The sequence below is a fragment of the Lampetra planeri genome, chromosome 45 (genome assembly GCF_965212315.1).
Source record: "Lampetra planeri chromosome 45, kcLamPlan1.2.h2, whole genome shotgun sequence".
NCBI lineage: Eukaryota > Metazoa > Chordata > Hyperoartia > Petromyzontiformes > Petromyzontidae > Lampetra > Lampetra planeri.
In genome coordinates, this window is record NC_136151.1 from 3,642,880 (window position 1) to 3,665,406 (window position 22,527).

General features: G+C 49.0%; 1 protein-coding gene across 1 annotated transcript in view; it reads right to left on the reverse strand.

Annotated features, from left to right (window-relative positions):
* Nucleotides 1-638: 638 nt before the first annotated feature.
* The window catches only part of LOC144733013 (uncharacterized), a 41,770-nt gene continuing 19,881 nt past the window's right edge, over nucleotides 639-22,527 (reverse strand). Inside the window, exons 4-10 of the mRNA XM_078614720.1 lie at nucleotides 21,886-22,002; nucleotides 20,760-20,882; nucleotides 20,010-20,098; nucleotides 19,583-19,871; nucleotides 18,121-18,396; nucleotides 16,607-16,782; nucleotides 639-7,555 (exon numbers count right to left, since the gene is read on the reverse strand). Of these exons, the coding sequence (XP_078470846.1) occupies nucleotides 7,391-7,555; nucleotides 16,607-16,782; nucleotides 18,121-18,396; nucleotides 19,583-19,871; nucleotides 20,010-20,098; nucleotides 20,760-20,882; nucleotides 21,886-22,002 (1,235 nt within the window). The 3' untranslated portion in view covers nucleotides 639-7,390. The remainder of the gene's footprint in view (nucleotides 7,556-16,606; nucleotides 16,783-18,120; nucleotides 18,397-19,582; nucleotides 19,872-20,009; nucleotides 20,099-20,759; nucleotides 20,883-21,885; nucleotides 22,003-22,527) is intronic.

Below are 22,527 nucleotides of genomic sequence, written 5' to 3' on the forward strand. Positions count from 1 at the left end.
AGTTTCCGATATACGGAAAATTCGGGTTACGGATCGTTCTCGGTAACCTAACCCCCCTTCTGTAACCCGGGGACTGTCTGTGCACGGCCATGCAGGTCGATAAACTATCAGCTCTCCACCATGCTGGTCGGAGGTGCAGGAGGTGGATAACAAACTAACTAAATAATAAGCATGCCATTGTATGTTTATTAACTGTGAGCAGCCAATAATAGGTACTGCATATTCTGTGCATGCTATTAGATCAACAAATGCACATGCATTATGTATGTTAATTAACTGTGAAAAACCCAAACAATAATACGGACGGCATATTAACGAGATCAACATGATCGATTTTAATGTACATGATGATATTAAACCCTTTCTGGTCTTTGTCTTTTAATTTTATTGGGATCTTGTTATGAGCCTCCCCTAAGTCGACTCAGCCTCAAAAGAGGACATGGTTTGGTGTGTAAACATTTCTACTGGGGAGACAAAGGTGGGGAGACAAAGGTGGTCGGGCGTGGAGTGCTGGCCACCCACCCCTTCCTTCATAGGTGCTGCTCGCTAACAGCACTTGCCCCCAAAAGTCTGTTTCGGCTATACGGGTGATCTTTGTTGTGTGTATGTATGTGTGAAAAGACATGAGGAACAGGACGTGGAAAAAAATCATGTTATGTTTATTCAGGTCTGGTACAAACATCATGTAATACAAAGCACCGTAGGCTGCGTATTGTCAGCTCCTGCTTATACAATGGGGTTTGTGTGTCAATGTGTTGTAACTGCCACCACTACTGGAAAATATGTACCTCCAGTCAGAGCCCAACAGGGGGCAATGGCGGGTCTGGTCTGTACCAAGTTGGACTCGTGGGTCAGGCAATCTGGGGAGCGGTTAGAGGTGGGGGCTGGGGGATTGCGCAACAATCTAGGTCCCTCCAGAAGGTTCCAGAGAGTGAGCGTGGCCAGGGGTGGAGTGACCCTGGGAGCCCCATAAAAGCCCGACCCCAGAGCAGCTCCGGCAGTCAGCTTCAAGCTGAAGACCAAAGAGCTCGGCTGAAGACGAGGACCTTGAGGGTCCCCGGACCCGACGTCCTTAATCAGGGCCGGGTTTAAGTGGGCCAGTGGTCGAGTCCCGAGGTCCTTGGCTGGGTCGGGTCAGCCTCCCCCCTAGGTCCTGTTAGCCGGAGGGCTAAGATTAGGTGGTCCCAGTGACTAGGGCACGTTAGCCCGGAGGCTATAATATCTCTTCAGGTCGTCGGGTAGGAGGGGCCGTTACCCCTTCATGTTAGGGACCCCGTGTGTTCACGTCATTGTTAAATAAATACGTGTTGCCTCCTAAGAAGACTCCGTCTCCATACGACCCACTACAAATGCACTGACATAGTTTTAAGAAAGTTTTTTGTTGTTGTGGCGATTATCTCGGCAGATGATTTTGGGTTCGCCCACGCGTTGGGAGCTTCATGTCAAAATCCCAATTAACCTCTCCCACCACTCACCCGATGCCCACCACTCACCCAAAGTGTATAGTGTCATGTATACTAGTCTAGTAGTGGTGTGTAGTAGTATAGTATATTGTAACATATAGTGTAGTGTGTCGTGTATAACAGTGATCTGCAGTATTGTAGTGTATAGTGTAGTATATAGCAGTGTAGTATATAATAGTGTGCACATATGTTGTAGTGACACTTGATCCTTATGGCGGTACCCCGGGGTACCAAATAATACAAAATGGCCGAGGCAATTAAATATTTTATTTCTGGGACACTTTTTTCCAGGGGTGTACTTAACTCCGTGACTGGGGTACCAATCAATTCGAAATCAGTGCTACTCCGTGATGTCGAAACGCCAAACATCAGCATGAAAAATCCGTTATCGAAAAATTCAACTTTGAATAGTGCATCGTGTACAGCTCGTCGAGATGAGTCGATTGACGCATTGCCGATCATCAACAGACTAAACATGACTGCATCACGGACATTATGCGAGAGCCGGGGTACTATGGTACCCAGGGGTACTGCCATAAGGTTCACTTGTAGTGCTTGTAGTCACGCATAAATATAACTTGAGTGCCAGTTAGAAACGTATGGCTTTCATGTGGCCATTGAAATAATGTCCCGCGTCACATCTGGCTCACAGACTGCAGATTTCCCCACCCAATCCCTTTGCTTAAATACTTCATTGGCTCAGGGTACCGACTGAAAAATTACAAAAGTAAAACAATTACAAAACAGTTTTTTTCAGCACAGTTTGAGGTAAAAACACGAAAAAATATCTTCAAATCAAACAAAAACACAGTTAAAACTACCTATACCGTGAAATAGAAAACAAGGGCGAACGCATCATATATATATCATACATATGTAGAGGTATTACGTACCGGGGTGTAGCAAGCCGTTACGTTGGGGTGTCTACATCAACGTCCGTACGTGGGGTGTCTACATCAACGTCCGCATACAGCCCCGCCCCTCGGGGGGGCAGTTGGGTATATAAGGCGGTGCGCGAAAGCGCTCGAGGCAGTCGTTGGAGCAGAAGAGAATCAAGAGCCATTGAAGATTGAAGACCAGCTAGCTAGCCCTGGGACTGCCCTGTCTCGCAGTTCTTATAAGTGCCGAGCAGGGCAAGCCAGGGGCGACCTCAGAGCAGCGAGGTCTGTGTCCTTGTGAGGGCCAGGCTCGTGTGGCTGAGGGTCGGACCTGAGCCGAAGCTGGGCCAGGTTAGTTAGCCTCCACTAGGATGGTCTGGGTTATAGGGGTGTAGTAGGAGCTAATGGGGAAACGTAGTTGAGGGACACTGCCTCGGATAGAACCGGGTGAAGGGGCCGTTACCCCTTCAAGTGTTAGGGTGCGCTACGTGCTGTATAGTAGCAATTGTTAATAAATACGTGTTGCCTCCGTCGACGTCTCCTGCGCTACTTACGCCGTTACACATACACTGCCGTTGTATAGCACCGAGATTCGAGGCTCTGCATAGGGATATGCAAGAAGGTGGATATTTCCGTGCTGGTTCGTTCAACATTCGGACAAACGTCCCTGTGAATCGCACGGCGAGTGAAGTGTAAACTAGCCGGGCAGCTGAGAGATTCGCATCCGTACTGAAGCAAATTGGCACGGATTCTGGGGGGGGGGGGGTCGGTTTTATCCGAGAATCGATTTCCTCTTTACGTCTCTCATCTGCTTCTGAAAAAGAGATACATAGCTCAGTGAGGCTTTACCTGGTAAAATAAAACAAATGCTTTTTCTTGGGACTTGTTGAGATTCTGTCTAGAGAGTATTCTTTTATAACTAGCTTATTTGGCCACGGTGACTGAATCACTGTGTAACAAAAAATATATATTTTTTGTCCCTGGGTAGTAAGCGTTATTTCCCAATTGCTTATGCCTCAAAAATACAGAAAATGGCTATTATTCCCCACAAACTTTGCTTTTGTGACCAAGACACAAAAGCAACGTTAATAATCCACTCCATTGATAACACTGTGTAACAAATGTATTATTTTTTTGCTTCTGGGTAGTAAGTGTTATTTCCTAATTGGTTATGCCTCAAAAGTACAGAAAATGGCTATTATTCCCCACAAACTTTGCTTTTGTGACCAGGACAGTGATATTTTGAAATGTACCTATTTTCAATGAGAACACGTGTGCATTTGTGTCATTCATTTACATAATGTCCTGGTCACAAAAGCAAAGTTTGTGGGGAATAGTAGCCATTTTCGATACTTTTGAGGCATAAGCAATTAGAGATGAACACTTACTACCCAGGAACATAAATCGTGTTACGTAATATATAGTGTAAAAAATGTATTACAGTGTTTCAATAAATGTAAACTTGCAAACACTCTCGAAATAGCTGTGTGTCCGTATCACAGCATACACTCTTATTCTGTGTTGCTTCTATCCTAACAAAAAATACTATACTGAAATACTGCACTGCGTAGGTTTTTCGCAGGTTGTGCTGTAAGGCTCCTCCGATGTGTTTTCGGGTTCCACGGCTGTATTGTTGTTGTTGTCCGTGCACGATGTCCGGAGTTTCGTCCACAACTCAGGGGAAGCTAGCTCCCTTCAGGGACCTGGATAACATCGTCACAGCCTAACGCCGGCTTTAACACGGGACTGTTGAACGCAATGTCACAGCTGTCAACCCATACGGTTTACCCGTATTCTTGTACAGGGAAATTTCGTTTTCAGGTCCACGCGGTGGACAGCCGTTTCAATACGTTGCAGCAATGTGTTAAATCTATTTGTTTTTGTTTCTCCCTTGTGATGGGACTTTATAGGATGAACGTTGAGATATATATAAGGGCACGGGGTAAGGTCTGAATTGGTCTGTAATAAGGTAGGGGCACTGATAAGGGGTAGACAGGAAGGCAATGTAACAATGAAACGGCCACTGCAGTGGAACTTCAACCAAGGGAAGTCATTGGGCTGTAACCTTCACGTGCCTGCCGTACCAATGGCCGGTTTGAACTCTACGGGTCGGCCAATCAGGGGCCTGGGAGCTGGACAATTTTGGTAAGAGCCCAGGGGACTCTAAAATGTGTCGACCATAAGCACCGTTGACGAAACGTCGTTCGTGGAGAGAGACTCGGGGGAGTGAATAGAAGTGAAGGGAATTTTTGACGTGACTGTATGACTATCAAGGGTCATACTGGACATCTGTGAAAAAAAGAGCTTTGTAGTTCATCAGATTCCTCCAGTATCAAGACATATTCTAAAAGGTAAAGGGGCAGTATTGAACTGACTTATGTGGGTCACTACTGGTGGAAAGGCCTCCACAAGAGGGGCCTCGACAAAGCCCCTCCCCCCAGAGGATATGTTGCACTATTTTACCAGGTATGGCCCCACTAAGCTACATATCTCTTCTTTCAGAAGTGAACCTGGCTATCATAAATTATATCCAAACGAAGTGGCTGATATCATCAACATCGTGTGGAAATGATAATTGGTTTTTTACCCTTCTATCTGGCAACAAAACTGACACCTTTTTTACAAGGAGTCATGTTTCCATAGACCACAATACCTGCAGTCATAATGCAAACAAAAAGAAACAACTCTGATTATAATGATATGCACTGTCCTTGAAGTTGATTGGTCCACACCCGAGACAGCTTTCCTTAGAGCCTAGTCTCACATGGGTTGGACCAGATAACGCCAAAAGGCGCACAACTCAAAGACAATGCACCATCAGAGTATGAAACCAATTATCATATTTTTACTGGCAAATTAGGTTCCAATGGTGTAAATGCTTACCCCGAGCGCTCATACTCTGATGGTGCATTGTCTTTGAGTTGTGCGCCTTTTGGCGTCATCTGGTCCAACCCATAGGAGACTAGGCTCTAAGGAAAGCTCTCTCGGGTGTGGACCAATCAACTTCAAGGACAGTGCATATTATCAGAGTTATGTTTTTTTTTGTATTATGACTGCAGATATTGTGGTCTATGTAAACATGACTCCTTGTAAAAAAGGTGCCAGATAGAAGGGTAAAAAAACAATTATCATATTTTTACTGGCAAATGAGGTTCCAATGGTGTAAATCGTGTTGAAATTTATAGCAGTAGCTAAAAACTCTAAACGTGTGATGTTGATGCCTAAATGTGAAGGGAAAAACCGGAGGACCCAGAGAAAAATCCATGCGACCACTGGGAGGGTGATGCAAACTCCAAATATACAGGAGGCGTCAGGGTCGAACCCACAACTTCCTGGAAACCAGGCGATGTAGTTAACATCTCCAAGCCACCATGGGGCCCCAAAAAGAAAGCCCCTCCCCGTGGGAAATATTTCGCCTACTCTTCCATGCTAGTCGGATGCCTTAAAAAACATTGGAGATATCACTGTTTGTCCTACCACACGCGACCCCTTTGACACTTCTGGGTGGATAAAGGCCAGGGATGAGGGGTGTGGGGGAGATACAAAACAAAAGACTTGCACCATAACCAGGCACGGTGGTGACTGAGAACATCAGCGTGCCCTGTTACCCCAGACCCTTTTTAACGCAATAACTAGGGAGACCTTCCTTCCTCAGTACTGCTGTGATATTTATCTGGCGATTACAACAACAATCACCAGCAGCTTTATCAGAGGATTTGCCAGAATTGTGAAGAAGTCTTCCTGTTTCTGGTCTTAAATCGAGTAAAGGTGATGTCACCACTGTAGATAACAATAGAGCAAGGCGATGACATCACCTTGCTCGATTCGTCATCATTAGTGATGTCATCGCCTTGCTCTATGATGAATCCAGTAAGGTGATGTCATCACCGATGATGATGAATATAGAGCAAGGTGATGACATCACTAATGATGACGTATCGAGCAAGAATTGTAATCTTCTACGAATGTTTTTCGGAGCTCATTACTCGCGGCCATTTTTTAAAAATGGCGACCATGGCCATATCAGGCATCCCTGGCCTGGCAGTGAGGAAGCCTGGCAAAGTGGTCTGCTCTGGAAGTGGCAGCGATCTAAAGCAAGTGAATACATCTTGCTTGGCCTGTGATTAAATATATATTTTTAATTATATCGTGATGCTATTTATAAAATAATAAAACAAAGTTAAAATAAGCCGACCATAACTTAAATGAACCAAAGATGAATGATAGTAATCTTAATGAATCAAACCGATTAATCCGGTCTCGTTCACTAAACACCCCACACGACAACCATGCACATTCCTCTGCATGGCTGTCAATGGACAATACCTTTCTTGAATTGGGCAAGGGTTGTTACAAAAACTTGGGGGAAACAAGACACGATGGGAGGGAATTACAAAGTAGAGCAGTGCCAGGGAAGAAGCAGACAGAGGAGTTGGGTTCATAAATTATCAAACACTTTTTTGTTATTTTACAAGTAAAGGCCCAATGAGCTATACAGTAGCTCTTTTTCAGAAGCGACATGGCTATCCGAAATGACAGCTCAACAAAGTCTTATCATCACGTTGCATTTTATAGCAGTCAAATACCCTTAAACATGTCACGTGAATTATTCATGTGGAAAGGAAAAGCGGAGGACTTGGATAAAAATCCACGTGACCACAGGGAGAGAGATGTTGCAAACTACAAATAAACAGCAGGCGTCTGGGTCGCGATCGAACCTTACGACCTCCTGTCCTGTATACGAGGCGGGGTAATTAACATATCCTAGCCACCTTGGTTTGTGCAGTGCACTAACCACTGGACCACAACTACCCCACACGCACCCCCCCCCCCACATACATTCATCATCATCACGATCCATAGGGCAGATATCCCCATAGTCGTAGGTCGTGGTTCACTGCACGTTTCGTCATTGGTTTCCACTTTCCTCTCCCTGTCTTGTCGTGCCAATATGCTCAGGTAGTGGCCACATCTTTCTGGCACCAATCTCTTGTGATGTCGTCAAGTCATAGTCGCTGTCAGTCTTCCCTCTCTTTCTGGTGCCATCCATTAGAACTTCTCAAAGATGTCCTCCAGGTCTGGGTAACTTTTCCTGAGGTCCCACAGCGCCTCCCAGAATTGCTTGACCCTGGGTCGTCCCCTCGCCATCACCAGCTCCACCATGTGCTGTGTCGCCTTCTCGCTGCCTTGCCGAGCTTGCATTTCTTTCACAGCCTGCGGGTGAACACACGAGCATAAGATGCGACAATTAAGCGCAGAAGGACGTTTCTATAGCGATGGTGATTCTGCCACTTGCCTACAACACTCCAGAACCACTGTGTTTCCGTTGTAAAGCAGCGTTTATGACATCGTGTGACTTGGTGTGTGACTTGGTGTGTGACTGTGCACCACAATCGATAACTCTTGTAAATGTAATGTAGTAACTCGGCGGGAGACGACTTCACGGGTAACACACTCTTTATTTTATCAAACTTGGTTACAGGTGACTAACACCTACTTTGTATCTCGGGTGACAACCACCCACTTAGCTACTTGGCGACTAACGCCCACTGAGCTACTCGGATGACCAACATCCACTTAGTACTCGGGTGACAAACACCCACTTAGCTACTTGGCGACTAACGCCCACTGAGCTACTCGGATGACCAACATCCACTTAGTACTCGGGTGACAAACACCCACTTAGCTACTTGGCGACTAACGCCACTGAGCTACTCGGATGACCAACATCCACTTAGTACTCGGGTGACAAACACCCACTTAGCTACTTGGCGACTAACGCCCACTGAGCTACTCGGATGACCAACATCCACTTAGCTACTCGGCGACTAACGCCACTGAGCTACTCGGATGACCAACATCCACTTAGCTACTCGGCGACTAACGCCACTGAGCTACTCGGCTTCACTAGGTCTTCAGCTCCGTCTTCGGGTCTTCAACTGGGAAAACTCTCCCCGAGTGCTCTCGCGCGTCCCCCTTTATACCCCACCTGCGGACGTCGCTGCGAGCCCCCACTTATTCGACCAATCGCCGGGCGCTGGCTACGATCCTCTTTTCCCACATCTCATCGTGCCTCACCACTCACTCCGCGCCGCCCCGTCATCTGTCACTCCCGGCGCGCGCGTCCACACCACGCCCACAACGCGTGCCCAACCCCGCACCCCGCGCCGCCCCGTGATCCATCACTGTCACAGTCGGCGCACGTCAATACCACCACTACATCACCCCCTACCACATAGCTCGCAGCCGCCCCGGCTGCTATAAAAATATACAAACCCCCCCTGTGTGCCCCGTAACACAACACAACAACAAGAACAACAACTAAGCTAACAACACAACACGACGCGAACACTACCATCCGCAACCCTCAACCAATGCCACCGCGACAATAGAACAATATATACAAACCGGCGAGTGACAATAGCAATGTGTATGCAAAAAAAATAAATGGAAATTTTTTTTTTTCTTTCGACTCGTGCAGTGTCCCCTTTTCTTCCGAGCGTCCCTACAACGGGACATTACCCCGGCAGAGGGGAACACCGGGCGAGCTCGGTGTAGAGCAAAAAAACCGTCTTCATGAAAATTGTTGAGACCTAGCCCGAGTCCGCCTTGCCGGTCCGTTGTACGGCACCAGACGCGGTTGAACGTCCGGTGGTGCCGGCGGTTCAGGAAGACATCGGCCAGGCATCGAGGACTCGTGCGTGCCCCGGGGTTCAGGCTCCCGACGGTCAGCAGCCGTCAAGCCCGAGGCACCTGGGGGTGGGTCAGGTGGAGACACGTGAGGAGCAGCCTGCGACACCTCCCTCCCCGAGTCGACGGTCACATCACACGCCCGGTCGTCACGGCACAGAACGGGGTCACACGGTGCCGCATAGGGCTTCAGTCGGGAGGGGTGCACATACCAACGGCGTTTCCCCCATTTAATCTGTATACTCTGGGGCCGTGCAACCCGCACAATTTCCACCGGTCCCCTCCAAGGTCTCAACAACTTGGGGGACGTAGCCAACGGTGCATGTGGACAATGCAGCCAGGCCTTATCGCCTGGTTTCCAATCATGCGTATGCACCCTCCGCTCATGCAATTTCTCGTTTGCAATTTGCCGCGACCGCGAATTCAACCTTGCCCCCTCCCGCGCTTCAGTCAATTTGGCGATATTAAATTTGATGTGGTCTGCCAATTTAGATTTTGCACGTGGCTGGGAAATCCCCAGTTGGACGTCCATGGCCGGATCGGCCTCCCGCCCATACATAAGAAAAAATGGGGAAAACCCTGTCGCCGCATGCGGGGCCATTCGATAGGCCGCGAGTACTCCCGGCACCTGTAAGTCCCAATCAACCTGATCGTCGCAGACCTGTTGGCACGACATAGACGTAATCGTTCTGTTCAGACGCTCAACCATCCCGTCAGTCTGCGGGTGGTAGGGGGAAGTACGCACTTTCTTTGTACCCAACAGGTCGCACACCTCGCGCAACAAAACGCTCGAAAAATTCTTCCCTTGATCCGTCAGCAAGCGTTCGGGGGCGCCCTTGTCCAACACATAACCCTGGACAAAGGCGTCCGCCACCGCCGCAGCCGACTGGTTGGCGAGCGGCCATGCCATAGGCCATCGGGTGAAGTATTCCACGCCAACCAGCAGGAACCTATTTCCCCTTGGTGTAACCGGAAAGGGCCCCAAGATGTCCAACGCTACCAATTCGTTTATACGCGAAACCTGAATGGATTGCAGCGGTGGATTAGCTGCCAATGGTGGCGGTTTCCTTTTGGCGCACCCTACGCATCCCTTAAGAATATTCGCCACGTCGTTACCCATCCCCGGCCAATAATAGTCTCGCTGGATTAGGGCGAGCGTTTTGTGAAAACCCAGATGCATGAGCCGTTCATGAGCTGCCAGAACAACCCTACCCCGCATAGCAACAGGCACAACGAGCACGTGACGCCGGGACATGTTGTCCCACCTCATCAACAGGCCCTGTCTGCACACCCAGGAACCGACCCGCGCCTCCCCTTGTTCGGGAGCGCTAACTTTCCGACGCAGCGTAAGTAGGGAGCTGTCGGACATCTGGAGGCGGCCCCACTCAATGAGGGGCAACGACAACAGCGAATCCCTCCCCGTGGGGGCGTCCTCTCCCGGGGTGTCAGTGGCGGCGAGCGCAACTCCCGGGGTGCCGGCGACCGGGGGTTTGCACCGCGCTGATCCCAACAAACATGTGCAGTCCGTGCACGGCGGCAACCGCGACAAGGCGTCCGCGTTTGAGTGCCGCAACCCCTTGCGGTAAATCGTCGTGAATTGGTAGTCTTGAAGGACCTCCAACCATCGGGACAATTGGCCCGATGGCTGCGCCACGCGCATAGCGTATTGTAGAGCCGCATGGTCCGTCCGGACCGTAAAATGACGGCCGTAAAGATACGGCCTGAATTGCTGTGTAAAAAACACAATGGCTAACAATTCACGACGAGTTACGCAATAGCGTTGTTCTGCGGGGGAAAGAACCCTACTACCGTAGGCGACCACCCGTTCAACCCCCCCGACCAACTGTGAGAGCACCCCCCCGATACCCGTATTGCTGGCGTCCGTGTCAAGCAAAAACGGTTGTGTGAAATCGGGGTAACACAAGGGGGGAGCCTGCACCAAAGCGTCACGGAGGGAGCAGAACGCATCCTCCTCCTCTGCCCCCCAGTGAAACCTCACACCCTTAGCCGTCAAAGCGTGCAGGGGCTTGGCTATGGTGGCAAATTGTTTGACAAAACGCCGGTAATAGGAGGCAAAACCAATGAAACTACGAACCTCCGTGACCGAGGTTGGCGTTGGCCATGAGCTGACGCAATGCGTCTTAGCAGGGTCCGTCGAGATCCCTGAACGACTCACGATATGGCCCAAATACCTGACCGATTCCCGAAGCAGAAAACATTTAGCCGGTTTAAATTTAAGCTTAGCGGAACGCATCCTGAGGAACACCGCTCTCAGTCGCTGGAGGTGCTCCTCGAAAGTCCGACTAAAGACGATAATATCGTCAAGATAAATCAAACAGGTATCCCATTGGAGGCCCGACAAAACCAATTCCATGAGTCTCTGGAACGTGGCGGGAGCGGAATGTAAGCCCATGGGCAAACGGTTGAATTCAAAAAGGCCCCCAGGTGTCCGGAAAGCAGTTTTAGGTTTAGACTCGTTATCGAGTGGCAATTGCCAAAATCCAGAAAGCAGATCGAGTGTGGAAAAAAACTGCGCTCCCGCCAAGGCATCCAGCGACTCATCCATCCTGGGGAGCGGATACGCATCCGCCATCGAGATTTTGTTTAAGCGGCGGAAATCGACACAAAACCGCAAGGACCCGTCCTGTTTCTTTACTAGGACAATAGGAGCACCCCACGGACTAGAAGAGGGCGAAATGATATCGGCCGCCAACATATCATTAACCGCCGATTGCACATGTTCCTTCTCGGCCGGGCTGAGCCGGAAGGGATTCTGACGAATAGGGGCCGCGTCCCCTGTAGCTATGTGGTGGCGCAACAGGTCAGTGCAGCCGATATCGTACTTATGTTTGCTGAACACGTCAGCAAACTCGATGAGCAAACCCCTCAATGCTCCCAATTGCACCCCGGACAAGTTAGCAGAACCCGCACACAGCGAGTCCAACCACTCAGTCCCCTCATCACTTTGAGGATGCGACTCGACAGTAAAATCTGCTTGAGCCACGAGCCGTTCCTCAACGGGCAGCGGCGCGGCGTGAGCCAGCACCGTTCCCTGCGCAATAACGGCCGGCCGCGACCCCGTATTCAGGACCATTACGAACGGCTCACTGTCCCCTCTCACCACGGTTTGAGCAACCGCTAAGTCGAGGCCCTTACTAGCTCTGTTTGACGGCCCCAACAGCACCCCCTGTGCCTCCGCACCCACCTCGAGTGGCTTCCTGAACCGAAGGGGTACTAACATTTGCGATCCCGGGGGTACCCGTACAGTGTGAGTCGCCAGCGCCTGCACCGTCGCACAAACCGTGCGCACTTTGATAGGGCTCGACAAGAAGGCAACCCGCCGACCTGACGGAAGCTCTATGCAGGCCTGATCAATAAGAATTTTGATGGGCATTTTTGACAAAAAGTCCGTACCTAGCAAACAGGGAACGGCCAGCGATGATGATACAAAAATAGGGCCCGCTAATTTAATGTCCCCAATGCAAATAGTCGCCCGAATCTGGCCGATGATCCCCAGGGATCCCCCATTCGCCGCATAAAATGGCACGTCTACTGGCAGAAGGGGTCTACTTTGGACGGGAAGAATGTTATAAATAAGGTCCGAGATGATGGTGGCCGACGCACCCGTGTCAACAAGCACCCGGACCTCAACCCCGTCAATGAACCCCGTTACCACGGACGACCCGGCTGATGCAGCCACGATCCTGTGAGCCAATTCGGACCACTCGACTGCTTGCGGGCCGCGTACGGACCCCCCTCGCCGAATTGAACCCCCGGCACCCAGCCGCGAACCCCCCACCGCGAAGCGGCGACCCGAATGTGCCGTGTTTGTGGACCGAACGTGTGAGGTGCCGCGACTTGCCGGGTTTTGTTGGGATGACTTGTGGCCCTGGTCGTCGTCCCGACGTGGTCCTGCGGCGCGCGGACGCGGGGCCCGGCACCCGGCTGCGACGTGACCCCGAAGGCCGCAGTTGTAGCAGACGACGGACGTCGTAGGTTTCGGTTGCTCCAGCTTGCGGGGCGAACGTGTGGCCGAACGACCTCCCGTTCTCCACTCCCCCGGACACGATGCAGCGAAGGCCTGCTCCTGCACCGCAGCTGGCTGAGGTTCGGCGATCGTGGCGGCCAGTGCCGCGTTCCCCGGCCATTTGCAGACGACCCCCGGCTTGCGTTTGAGGACCTCGTAAGCGTGAATGCTCGTGGCGATCGCCAGGGAGCAGATCTCCATCTCGTCTGCCACGTTGATGGGGACCCCCAACTCGTGGGCCAACACCAGCAGCTGCTCCGTCACCATGGCGTCCTTCCCCTTCTTATCCATGCGGGGAAAAGCTGCGTCCGCCAAGGCGAGTAGTGCCGTGCGGTAGGCTAGCGTCGTTTCCCCAGCCACCTTCCGCCGATCGTAGAACTGGTGGCGACACGTGGAGGGCGGCCCGAACACCTTCGCCATCAGGTGTAGTGCGGCCTGGAGCGTAGAGCGGGACGACCTTGCAGCAGATGTGAAGGCTGCAAGCGCGTCGTCGTCAAGCATCGCTGGCAACGCACGCAGGGCAGTGGTGTCGGACCACCCCGACATCTCCTGATGAGCGAGGAACCTTCGTTGGAAGGCTCCCCAGTCGCCCCCATCCGCCTTGAACGCCGACAGCGCGGGCAATCTTTGCTGGAGGACCCGATCGTCGTCGACGTCGGAGAGATTTTCCCGCGCTCCGCTGGAGTCGTGTAAAATGTCGGCTCGGTTGTCAGGCGCAAAATGGAGGGCTCCGGCGCGCTCTGATGACGTGGGCTGCGCTGCGCGGAGGTGTCCGGCCACGTGGCGTCCGTGTTTCCCGCCAATCAATGGCGGCCCCTCAAAAACGGCGGGAACTTCCAGACTTTTGGCGCGAAGCGCCTTTTGGCGGGATCCCGCCAGCCTCGCTCCTTCCTCCAACCCCGCAGCCGTTTTCCCGCCCGCTGGAACGGAGATCTCGGCCAAGATTGCAGCGGCGGCGAGCAGCAACTCCGCCAACCGGGAGTGCGCGTCCTGGAGGCTGGTGTCGGAGGCAAGCGGAGCGTCGGCCATCACCGCGAAGTGCTGCATCGGCGGCAACTCCTCGTCCTCTACTCCCGAGGTCGGTGTCCCCGGTACGCCGTCGTCATCCCGACCTCGCTCGTGGGTACGGGTAGTCTTCCTTGTGTCCATACTTCTTGAAGACAGGTTTACTTCTGACGCCAGTTGTAATGTAGTAACTCGGCGGGAGACGACTTCACGGGTAACACACTCTTTATTTTATCAAACTTGGTTACAGGTGACTAACACCTACTTTGTATCTCGGGTGACAACCACCCACTTAGCTACTTGGCGACTAACGCCCACTGAGCTACTCGGATGACCAACATCCACTTAGTACTCGGGTGACAAACACCCACTTAGCTACTTGGCGACTAACGCCCACTGAGCTACTCGGATGACCAACATCCACTTAGTACTCGGGTGACAAACACCCACTTAGCTACTTGGCGACTAACGCCACTGAGCTACTCGGATGACCAACATCCACTTAGTACTCGGGTGACAAACACCCACTTAGCTACTTGGCGACTAACGCCCACTGAGCTACTCGGATGACCAACATCCACTTAGCTACTCGGCGACTAACGCCACTGAGCTACTCGGATGACCAACATCCACTTAGCTACTCGGCGACTAACGCCACTGAGCTACTCGGCTTCACTAGGTCTTCAGCTCCGTCTTCGGGTCTTCAACTGGGTAACTCTCCCCGAGTGCTCTCGCGTGTCCCCCTTTATACCCCACCTGCGGACGTCGCTGCGAGCCCCCACTTATTCGACCAATCGCCGGGCGCTGGCTACGATCCTCTTTTCCCACATCTCATCGTGCCTCACCACTCACTCCGCGCCGCCCCGTCATCTGTCACTCCCGGCGCGCGCGTCCACACCACGCCCACAACGCGTGCCCAACCCCGCACCCCGCGCCGCCCCGTGATCCATCACTGTCACAGTCGGCGCACGTCAATACCACCACTACATAAAGATGATCCAACATTACCAACATTTTCAGATATGGTTGTATTGCTAATCGGGACTTACCCCTATCTAATACTAGCCACATTCATCGAAGGGTTCGCTAAAACTCGGGAGACAAACCCAGCATTAAAGTATTTACCTCAGCGTCCACTCCATCTCTTTCCAATACCCACCCACCCAGCCCCCCCGGCCAAGTTTCTTTGTCTTCCCAATGCAATGCCTCACTCCCCCCCATCTTTCTGTTGCCCCCCAGCTCCAACCAAACCTACCCCAGTCCCCTCCTTAACACTCGTGCCTGTTCTGTTCTGTCACTAAAATGGCACCACCATTTTGAAAAACCCCATTCTTCAGCTCAGACCACTGTCATCTTACATACGATTATATAATCACTTTGAAGTACATGAGAATATACGCTACGATGAGATAAGACCATAGTGTTCTTGATGAATATTCACTTTTTTATTATGGTACTTACATACTTCCGAGGACAACCACATTTTGTAAAGTGCCCAGATTAAAAGGGATCTTAGCTTCGTTATATATAAGGAAAATATACAGAAGCCTGTACGAATAACACTATGTAACACGATTTTTGTTTCTGGGTAGTAAGTGTTATTTTCTAATTGCTTACGCCTCAAAAGGATAGAAAATGGCTATTATTCCCGTTTTCTCATTGAAAATAGGTAAATTTCTAAATATCACTGTCCTGGTCGGTAAAGTCACGGAGGTAAAAAATAAAAATTAATAATAGTAAAATTAAAATAAAATAAAAATCACGACATTTTGGAGGCAACACGAGCTTCCGTCTTCAGGTGGAACCGTCACAGCACGCTTGCTGTATCAAGTAAATGAGAAATTCCAAGAGATCCGACCTTGTATATATACTGGTTGAGGGGAGAGGAGCCTGGGTAGGCCCCTGGATAGGAGTTTTTATTATTATTATTATTATTATGATAAGGTTGGTGCGGCTGAAGCTACGGCTAGTCTACATAACAAAGGACTGAGCCTTTGTTATGTAGACTGGTTGTAGCTTCAGCCGCACCAACCTTATCATAATAATAAAAAACTCCTATCCAGAGGCCTACCCTGGCTCCTCCCCCCTCAACCAGTAAATATACAAGGTCGGATCTCTTGGAATTTCTCATTTATTTGATACAGCAAGCATGCTGTGACGGTTCCACCTGAAGACGGAGGCTCGTGTTGCCTCCAAAATGTCGTGATTTTTATTTTATTTTTATTTTAATATTATTAATTTTAATTTTTTACCTACGTGACTTTACCGAAAAAACCTAAGAATATGAATCCTTGCAGTCATGAAAGCTTCAAATCTAGAATTATTTCAGCTTGTCTAACCCTAACATCGACATGGAACTCATTGTGAATGCTCTGTCCACCAATCCCGCAGCAGATTCATGATGGAAATGCTTTGTACAGCATAGAAAGTATATCCGTCGTGCTTTCGTGATATCATTTGAGCCAAAAGACTGGCCAAATAACAAAGGTACTTATTTATGATGCGATACATGATTATGATGACGATGATCTTAGTGGACATACTCGCACACTGTTGTCGGTGAGTATGTTCCTGATCTGCAGTTGGGAGAGCAGAGGCGTCAGGTCGTTGCGCAGCGCCATGAGCAGCTCCCTCGTCTTGAAGCGGATTTTGTCCCGGAGGACAAAGTCGCTGTACTTGTTCAGAACCACGGGGGACTTGGAGAGTCTCCGGAGGAAGTCTGCGGCACCACAAAAGGGGGGAAACGCAGCAGCAATTGGCACCATTTCAGCATTCAAAGGTCGATGAGAACAGGTTGCTTTTGGAAAATTGAACCAAATAATGAAATGTAACTACATCATTAGACCTCCTTTGCCATTACCAAAGTATGAGAATAGGGGGTTTCCCCTTTTTTCTGGCAACAAAACTGAAACCTTTTTACAAGGAATCATGTCTGCATTAACTACAATACTTGTGGCGTCCTCTGGTCTAGCACTAATTGAGACGAGGCTCAAAAGAACGCTGTCTCTGATGTGGACCAATCATTTTTAAGGATAATGCATATATTATCAGTGTGTTTTTGTTTGCATTTTGACCAAAAGTATTGTGGTTAATGCAGACACTATTCCTTATAAAAGGTTTCAGTTTTCTTGCCAGATAAAAGGGGAAAAACCCCTATTCTCAATTACATGTAATGTAACCAATGTGCCTGAAAAAGAACGTTTTAATCAGCCCACATGACCTGCTATGACATATGGATCAGACACGTGGACACTGCAAATTTAAAAAACAGCATTGAAAGAGGGTGCAAAAAAGCATTTTTGAAGTACACGGTTTCCAATTACGTAGAAAAACAGAACGACAGTGCATGTGTAGGGGTGGTTGCGGGAAGGGAAGCGGACAAACACACAGGGGTGTCTACACCCACACGCAGGGGTGTCTACATCCACGTCCGCAACGGTTAACCCTGGGGGGCTATGGATGGCGCTGTGATCCCCCATAGTCCCACCCCTCAGAGACGATTCGTATAAAAGGCGGGGAGCCGGAGGGCTCGAGGTCCAGTGTGTAAAACTTAACCAGTGAAGACTGAAGACCAGCAGATAGGCCCTGGAACTCCCCTAGCTCGCTGTCCTTCTCAGGACCGAGCAGGGCAAGCCAGTGGCGCGGCCCTGAGAACTTCAGGACCGATGCTCTTATAAGAGCCGGTCTGGTTAGCTGGGTGCCGGGATCCGTGCTGGACCAGGGCCGGATCAGATAGCCTCCCCTAGCACTCTTAGCGGAGGACTGGGATTAGAGCAGTCAGGGGATAGTGCTAGGGGTGTTTCCATTGAGTACGGGTGAAGGGGCCGTTACCCCTTCAAGTATTGTGTTGCTGCCCTTTGGTTAAATAAATAAGTGTGCCTCCACTACGTCGTCTCCGTCTCACTGAGAACCCACTACACATGGGTTATAGGACATTTCTTTGTTAATTAAGTGCACATGGGCAGGACATGTCACGAGAAGGAATGATGGCCGGTTAATACGACAAATTTGGATTGTATGAAATTAAATGTTTATTCTTAATTTATTGTTTTGTTACCAAGGCCTCCCAGCCACTCCTTGAGTTCAGGATACTCGTCCTGCACAGCCTGCAGAGCAAAGAGCAGCTTGAGGCAGTCGTCGTTCCCTCTATTAACGAAGTAGTCGAGCAGCAGCTCTGCGCACTCCGCGCCATCCCGGATGCCCTTGGCCTTGGTGAAGAGCTCGTTTGGGATCCGTCCACGACTCATCAGCTGCAGCAGAAGATGCTTGGGGTCTCTGGCAATCCACAGCTTCAGATCAGACTCCTTATCTTGAACGGCTCTCAATGCCTCACCTGCGACCGACAGAGGTTCATATGAATTCCACAAGTATCGTTTTACACAGATTAATTTGATTTTCTATCAAATTAGGCCTCGATTTTGCATCTAGAATCAAGGCACAACGTATAACATATTTAGGTTCATATTGGTACTTAAACAGTCAAAGGAAACGTGAAGTCGTTCAGTCACACACAGCATGACATCATTCCTCTACGGTAAAGTCACGTAGGTAAAACATTAAAAGTAATGAAAGTAAAATAAAACAAAACAAAAATAAAATTCACGACGTTTCGGAGGCAACACAAGTCTCCGTCATCAGGTGGGACCGTCACAGCCAGATTAGCTGCATCAAGTGAGGCAATGATTCAAGATGTAATCCCTTATAAGCAAGTTGAAGGGGGGAGGAGAGGGGGGGGGAGTTCATCAGAATGTGGTAGCCAATGAATGGAACGTATCGGGAGGGAGGGGGGTGGGAGGGGGAGGGAGCCAACAAAAAGTTGGCGACGGCTTGGACGCGGATGCTGCGCACGCCAACACAATGGACAGAGAGGGGGGAGGGGAGGTCTGATACACATGATAGAACAAAGGAACGAAAATGCCCATGTTTATACCAATGCAGGCTGAATTGGTATAAACATGGGCATTTTCGTTCCTTTGTTCTATCATGTGTGCGCAGCAGCCGCGTCCAAGCCGTCGCCAACTTTTTGTTGGCTCCCTCCCCCTCCCACCCCCCTCCCTCCCGATACGTTCCATTCATTGGCTACCACATTCTGATGAACTCCCCCCCCCTCTCCTCCCCCCTTCAACTTGCTTATAAGGGATTACATCTTGAATCATTGCCTCACTTGATGCAGCTAATCTGGCTGTGACGGTCCCACCTGATGACGGAGACTTGTGTTGCCTCCGAAACGTCGTGAATTTTATTTTTGTTTTGTTTTATTTTACTTTCATTACTTTTAATGTTTTACCTACGTGACTTTACCGAAAAAAAACCTGAGAATATGAATCATTGCAGTCACGAAAGCTTCAAATCTAGAATTCCTCTACGGCTTTAAAAGTAGCGTTGTTTCCAATTACCTCCCCAAGGACGAACTCGTGTTGGAAAGCATTACAAAAGCTATGCATATGCATGGTTTTTCTTCCTTACTCTAACAAAAGGCATTCAATATCAATATACTGGTGCGTTTACGTGGGTCGTACCGTGTGTCTGAATCCACTTCCATAGATGCACGTATTGCTTCCTCACAGAGTAGAGGGCATCCCACAGCTTCTCACAGCCCGCCTCTCCCTGGCTGATGCAGTGGTCCAGTACGAGCTCCACACTCTCCTCTCCGCCCTTGATGACGGCCGCTTGGTGAACGTGCCGTGGAATCAATTTGAAGCCATTGAGATGCTCCAAGAAGGAAGAGGGATCCACTCCAATCCAGACCTTTAGATTATCTTTGTTCTCTTGGATGAGTTGCATTGTCTCGCTGTTCTCATTGCTCCTCTGTAGCGTGTGGAGAAGACACGGTTACAATTATTTATGTGTATGTGGGATGGAGTCTTCAGTGTACTGGTATACATGCTTACACACTGAAACAATGTAGAGTAGGGTCATCATGCCACCATGCTGCGTTGAATTTACCTGAACTCCAAATGGCACCTTGTGTTCATTTTGCACGACAAGAACAAGCGGTAGATTTTCATCATGCTCATTATTTGTATGAGTAGTGTCTGAAATAAATCCGATAAAATCAGATTATCGCTGATTCATAGCACAGTCGACACAGAATACTAAACATGTTGATATTGGAGTCAAGGAGAACATTTAAATGTTTTCTATAATTTTAAGATTGGACAGTTATTAACTAGAATGTAAAGTTTCATAACCAAGATGAAGATGTCATCACCTCCGGCCAAAGAACATGAACAGACAGTTTTGCGATCTTTTTGAATCAGTCCAAATCCTATCTCGATGCCCACGGAACCACGATCATATTCCACTTCCTCTTTTTGTGACAAGAGTGGTAAGCACACAACGAAGTAACGATGACGCTTCAATTGAGCGTCTTGTCCAACACGACTTTACGAGAGTATGTAATATTGTTGGATGAGTGGAGGCATGGCAGGGGTGACTGTCACCAATAGCAGGACTCTCGAAGGGACAATTTAATATGACACCGAAGCCAAGCTTTCAAAAGGGATGAAACTCATTTTCATCATTCTGTGCAGTGGTGTCTGCAGAAAGCATGCAGAGGCGGCTTGTGCCAAGACGTGATTTCTCCACACATCTTAATTCACGTATAATGAGTAAAATACATTTTGCCACATGTATAATTTCAGCCCCAATACGAGGATGGGATCTTTGGATTAAGCACGGAACATTACCACTTACCGGATCGCTTCAACATCCTTTTAAAAGTCAACCCCTTCAGTTTCATGTTGAAGTAAACTATGACAAACACGAGTGCAGTCAGGACGACGATGAGGACTACTGTCAACGCGACTGACGTGACGTCTGAAAATTTTATGAAGGAGAAAAACAACAACAAGCTGTCAACAGCAGTCCCCTCTCCGCCTACTTGTCAGGTCTATGTGATACATTGCAATGTATACGAATGCAGTCCGTTGCATTAACGGAACCTCTATCAAAATAAAACTATCAAATCATTGCTCTTTGCATAATTTCTATAGTTTTTTTAAGCACAAAAATTTCGCGAAGGCGCTTTTTCAAAGATCATCATCTGCAGCAGTTTCACAGTTGGGGGTGATGTTATTTTTTTACGATTTGTCTTCCCCCAAAAACGAACTTTGCAGATAATTTCACATTTGAACCACGATGCCAGAACACATGTGATTCTATTTTCAAATAAGGTTACCAGACCACTATCATTCACTGTGAAGCGGATGGCGCATTTTATTGTGGAATGCACCAGTTCCATTAACCAGGGTAGCCGTTGGAATCCATACTCTTTGGTTCTTTCGGTAAAGCCACGTAGGTAGAAAATAAAATGACGACGTTTCGGCCGCAACACAAGCGGCCGTCTTCAGGCCGCTTGTCTTGCAGCCGAAACGTCGTCATTTTATTATATTTTTTCTACCTACGTGGCTTTACCGAAAAAACCAAAGAGTATGGATTCCTGCAGTCACGAAAGCTTCAAATCAATATTAGCCGTTGGAATTGAACCACAAATCTCTGAAACGAGCAGTAAATGTGCTACTTCCCAGTGTGAATATTTGGAGGCAAGGTGACTCCAGTCTAAAAAAGGAGTGTAGATACAATTAAAATTCGGTGTTCAATATTGCACAGGGTAGTGAACTGATAACATCACATATGGCTGTGTTGAACATGCAGTTCCTGAAGTCTGCAATAGACATAAGGTTGAGTTTCAATTCGTGCTTCTACTGCAGAAATCTTCTGCCGTTTCAGTGGACCAGGCTGTCCCGTGCTCTCCCTGACAGCTGACAAATCAAACAGCTTATTGTGGTTGACTTGAGTGGCTTTGTAATCATACTACTACCTTTTTTTTCAAACTCCTCAGGCACACAAATTCCCGAGTCGCCGTCTCTTTTGAGCCCCTCCGTGCACCGACACACCGTGTCCTGGGCCACGGAGCAGTTCACAGCTGCCTCCTCGCCTGCGATTAGAAAACAAAAAAAGTATGACAAGGGGGGAGAGGTGGTGGTTAGATCGCGTGAATATGAATGTTGTGTCGTCATTTCAAGTTTCATTTATTAGGTATAGCCCTGTGAGCCATGCGGCAACAAACTAAATATGAACAGAGAACATCTTAAAGCGACGACGCGCAACAGAAACATCCTGGATAAACCAGCAACTCTTCGTCATGAAACCTGCCACCACCATCCGACACAGCCAATAAGTAGAGGGGTTTGTCACGTAACACAAAAACGTTGCCAATTAGTTACTAGTCACAGTACTAACCGGTTGTGTTGTGTTTTGGAAAGTAAACCCACTACATAGCTGTCAACTTATACATTTTACCCCGTATTCTTGTACATGCAAATTTAGTTTTCAGGTCCATATGGCGTACAGGCGTTTCAATATGGGCAAAAAATAATAATGTGTCTATTTGTGTTTCTCTCCCTTGTGATGGGACTTTGTAGGATGAACGTTGAGATTTATAAGGGGGGCACGGAGTGAC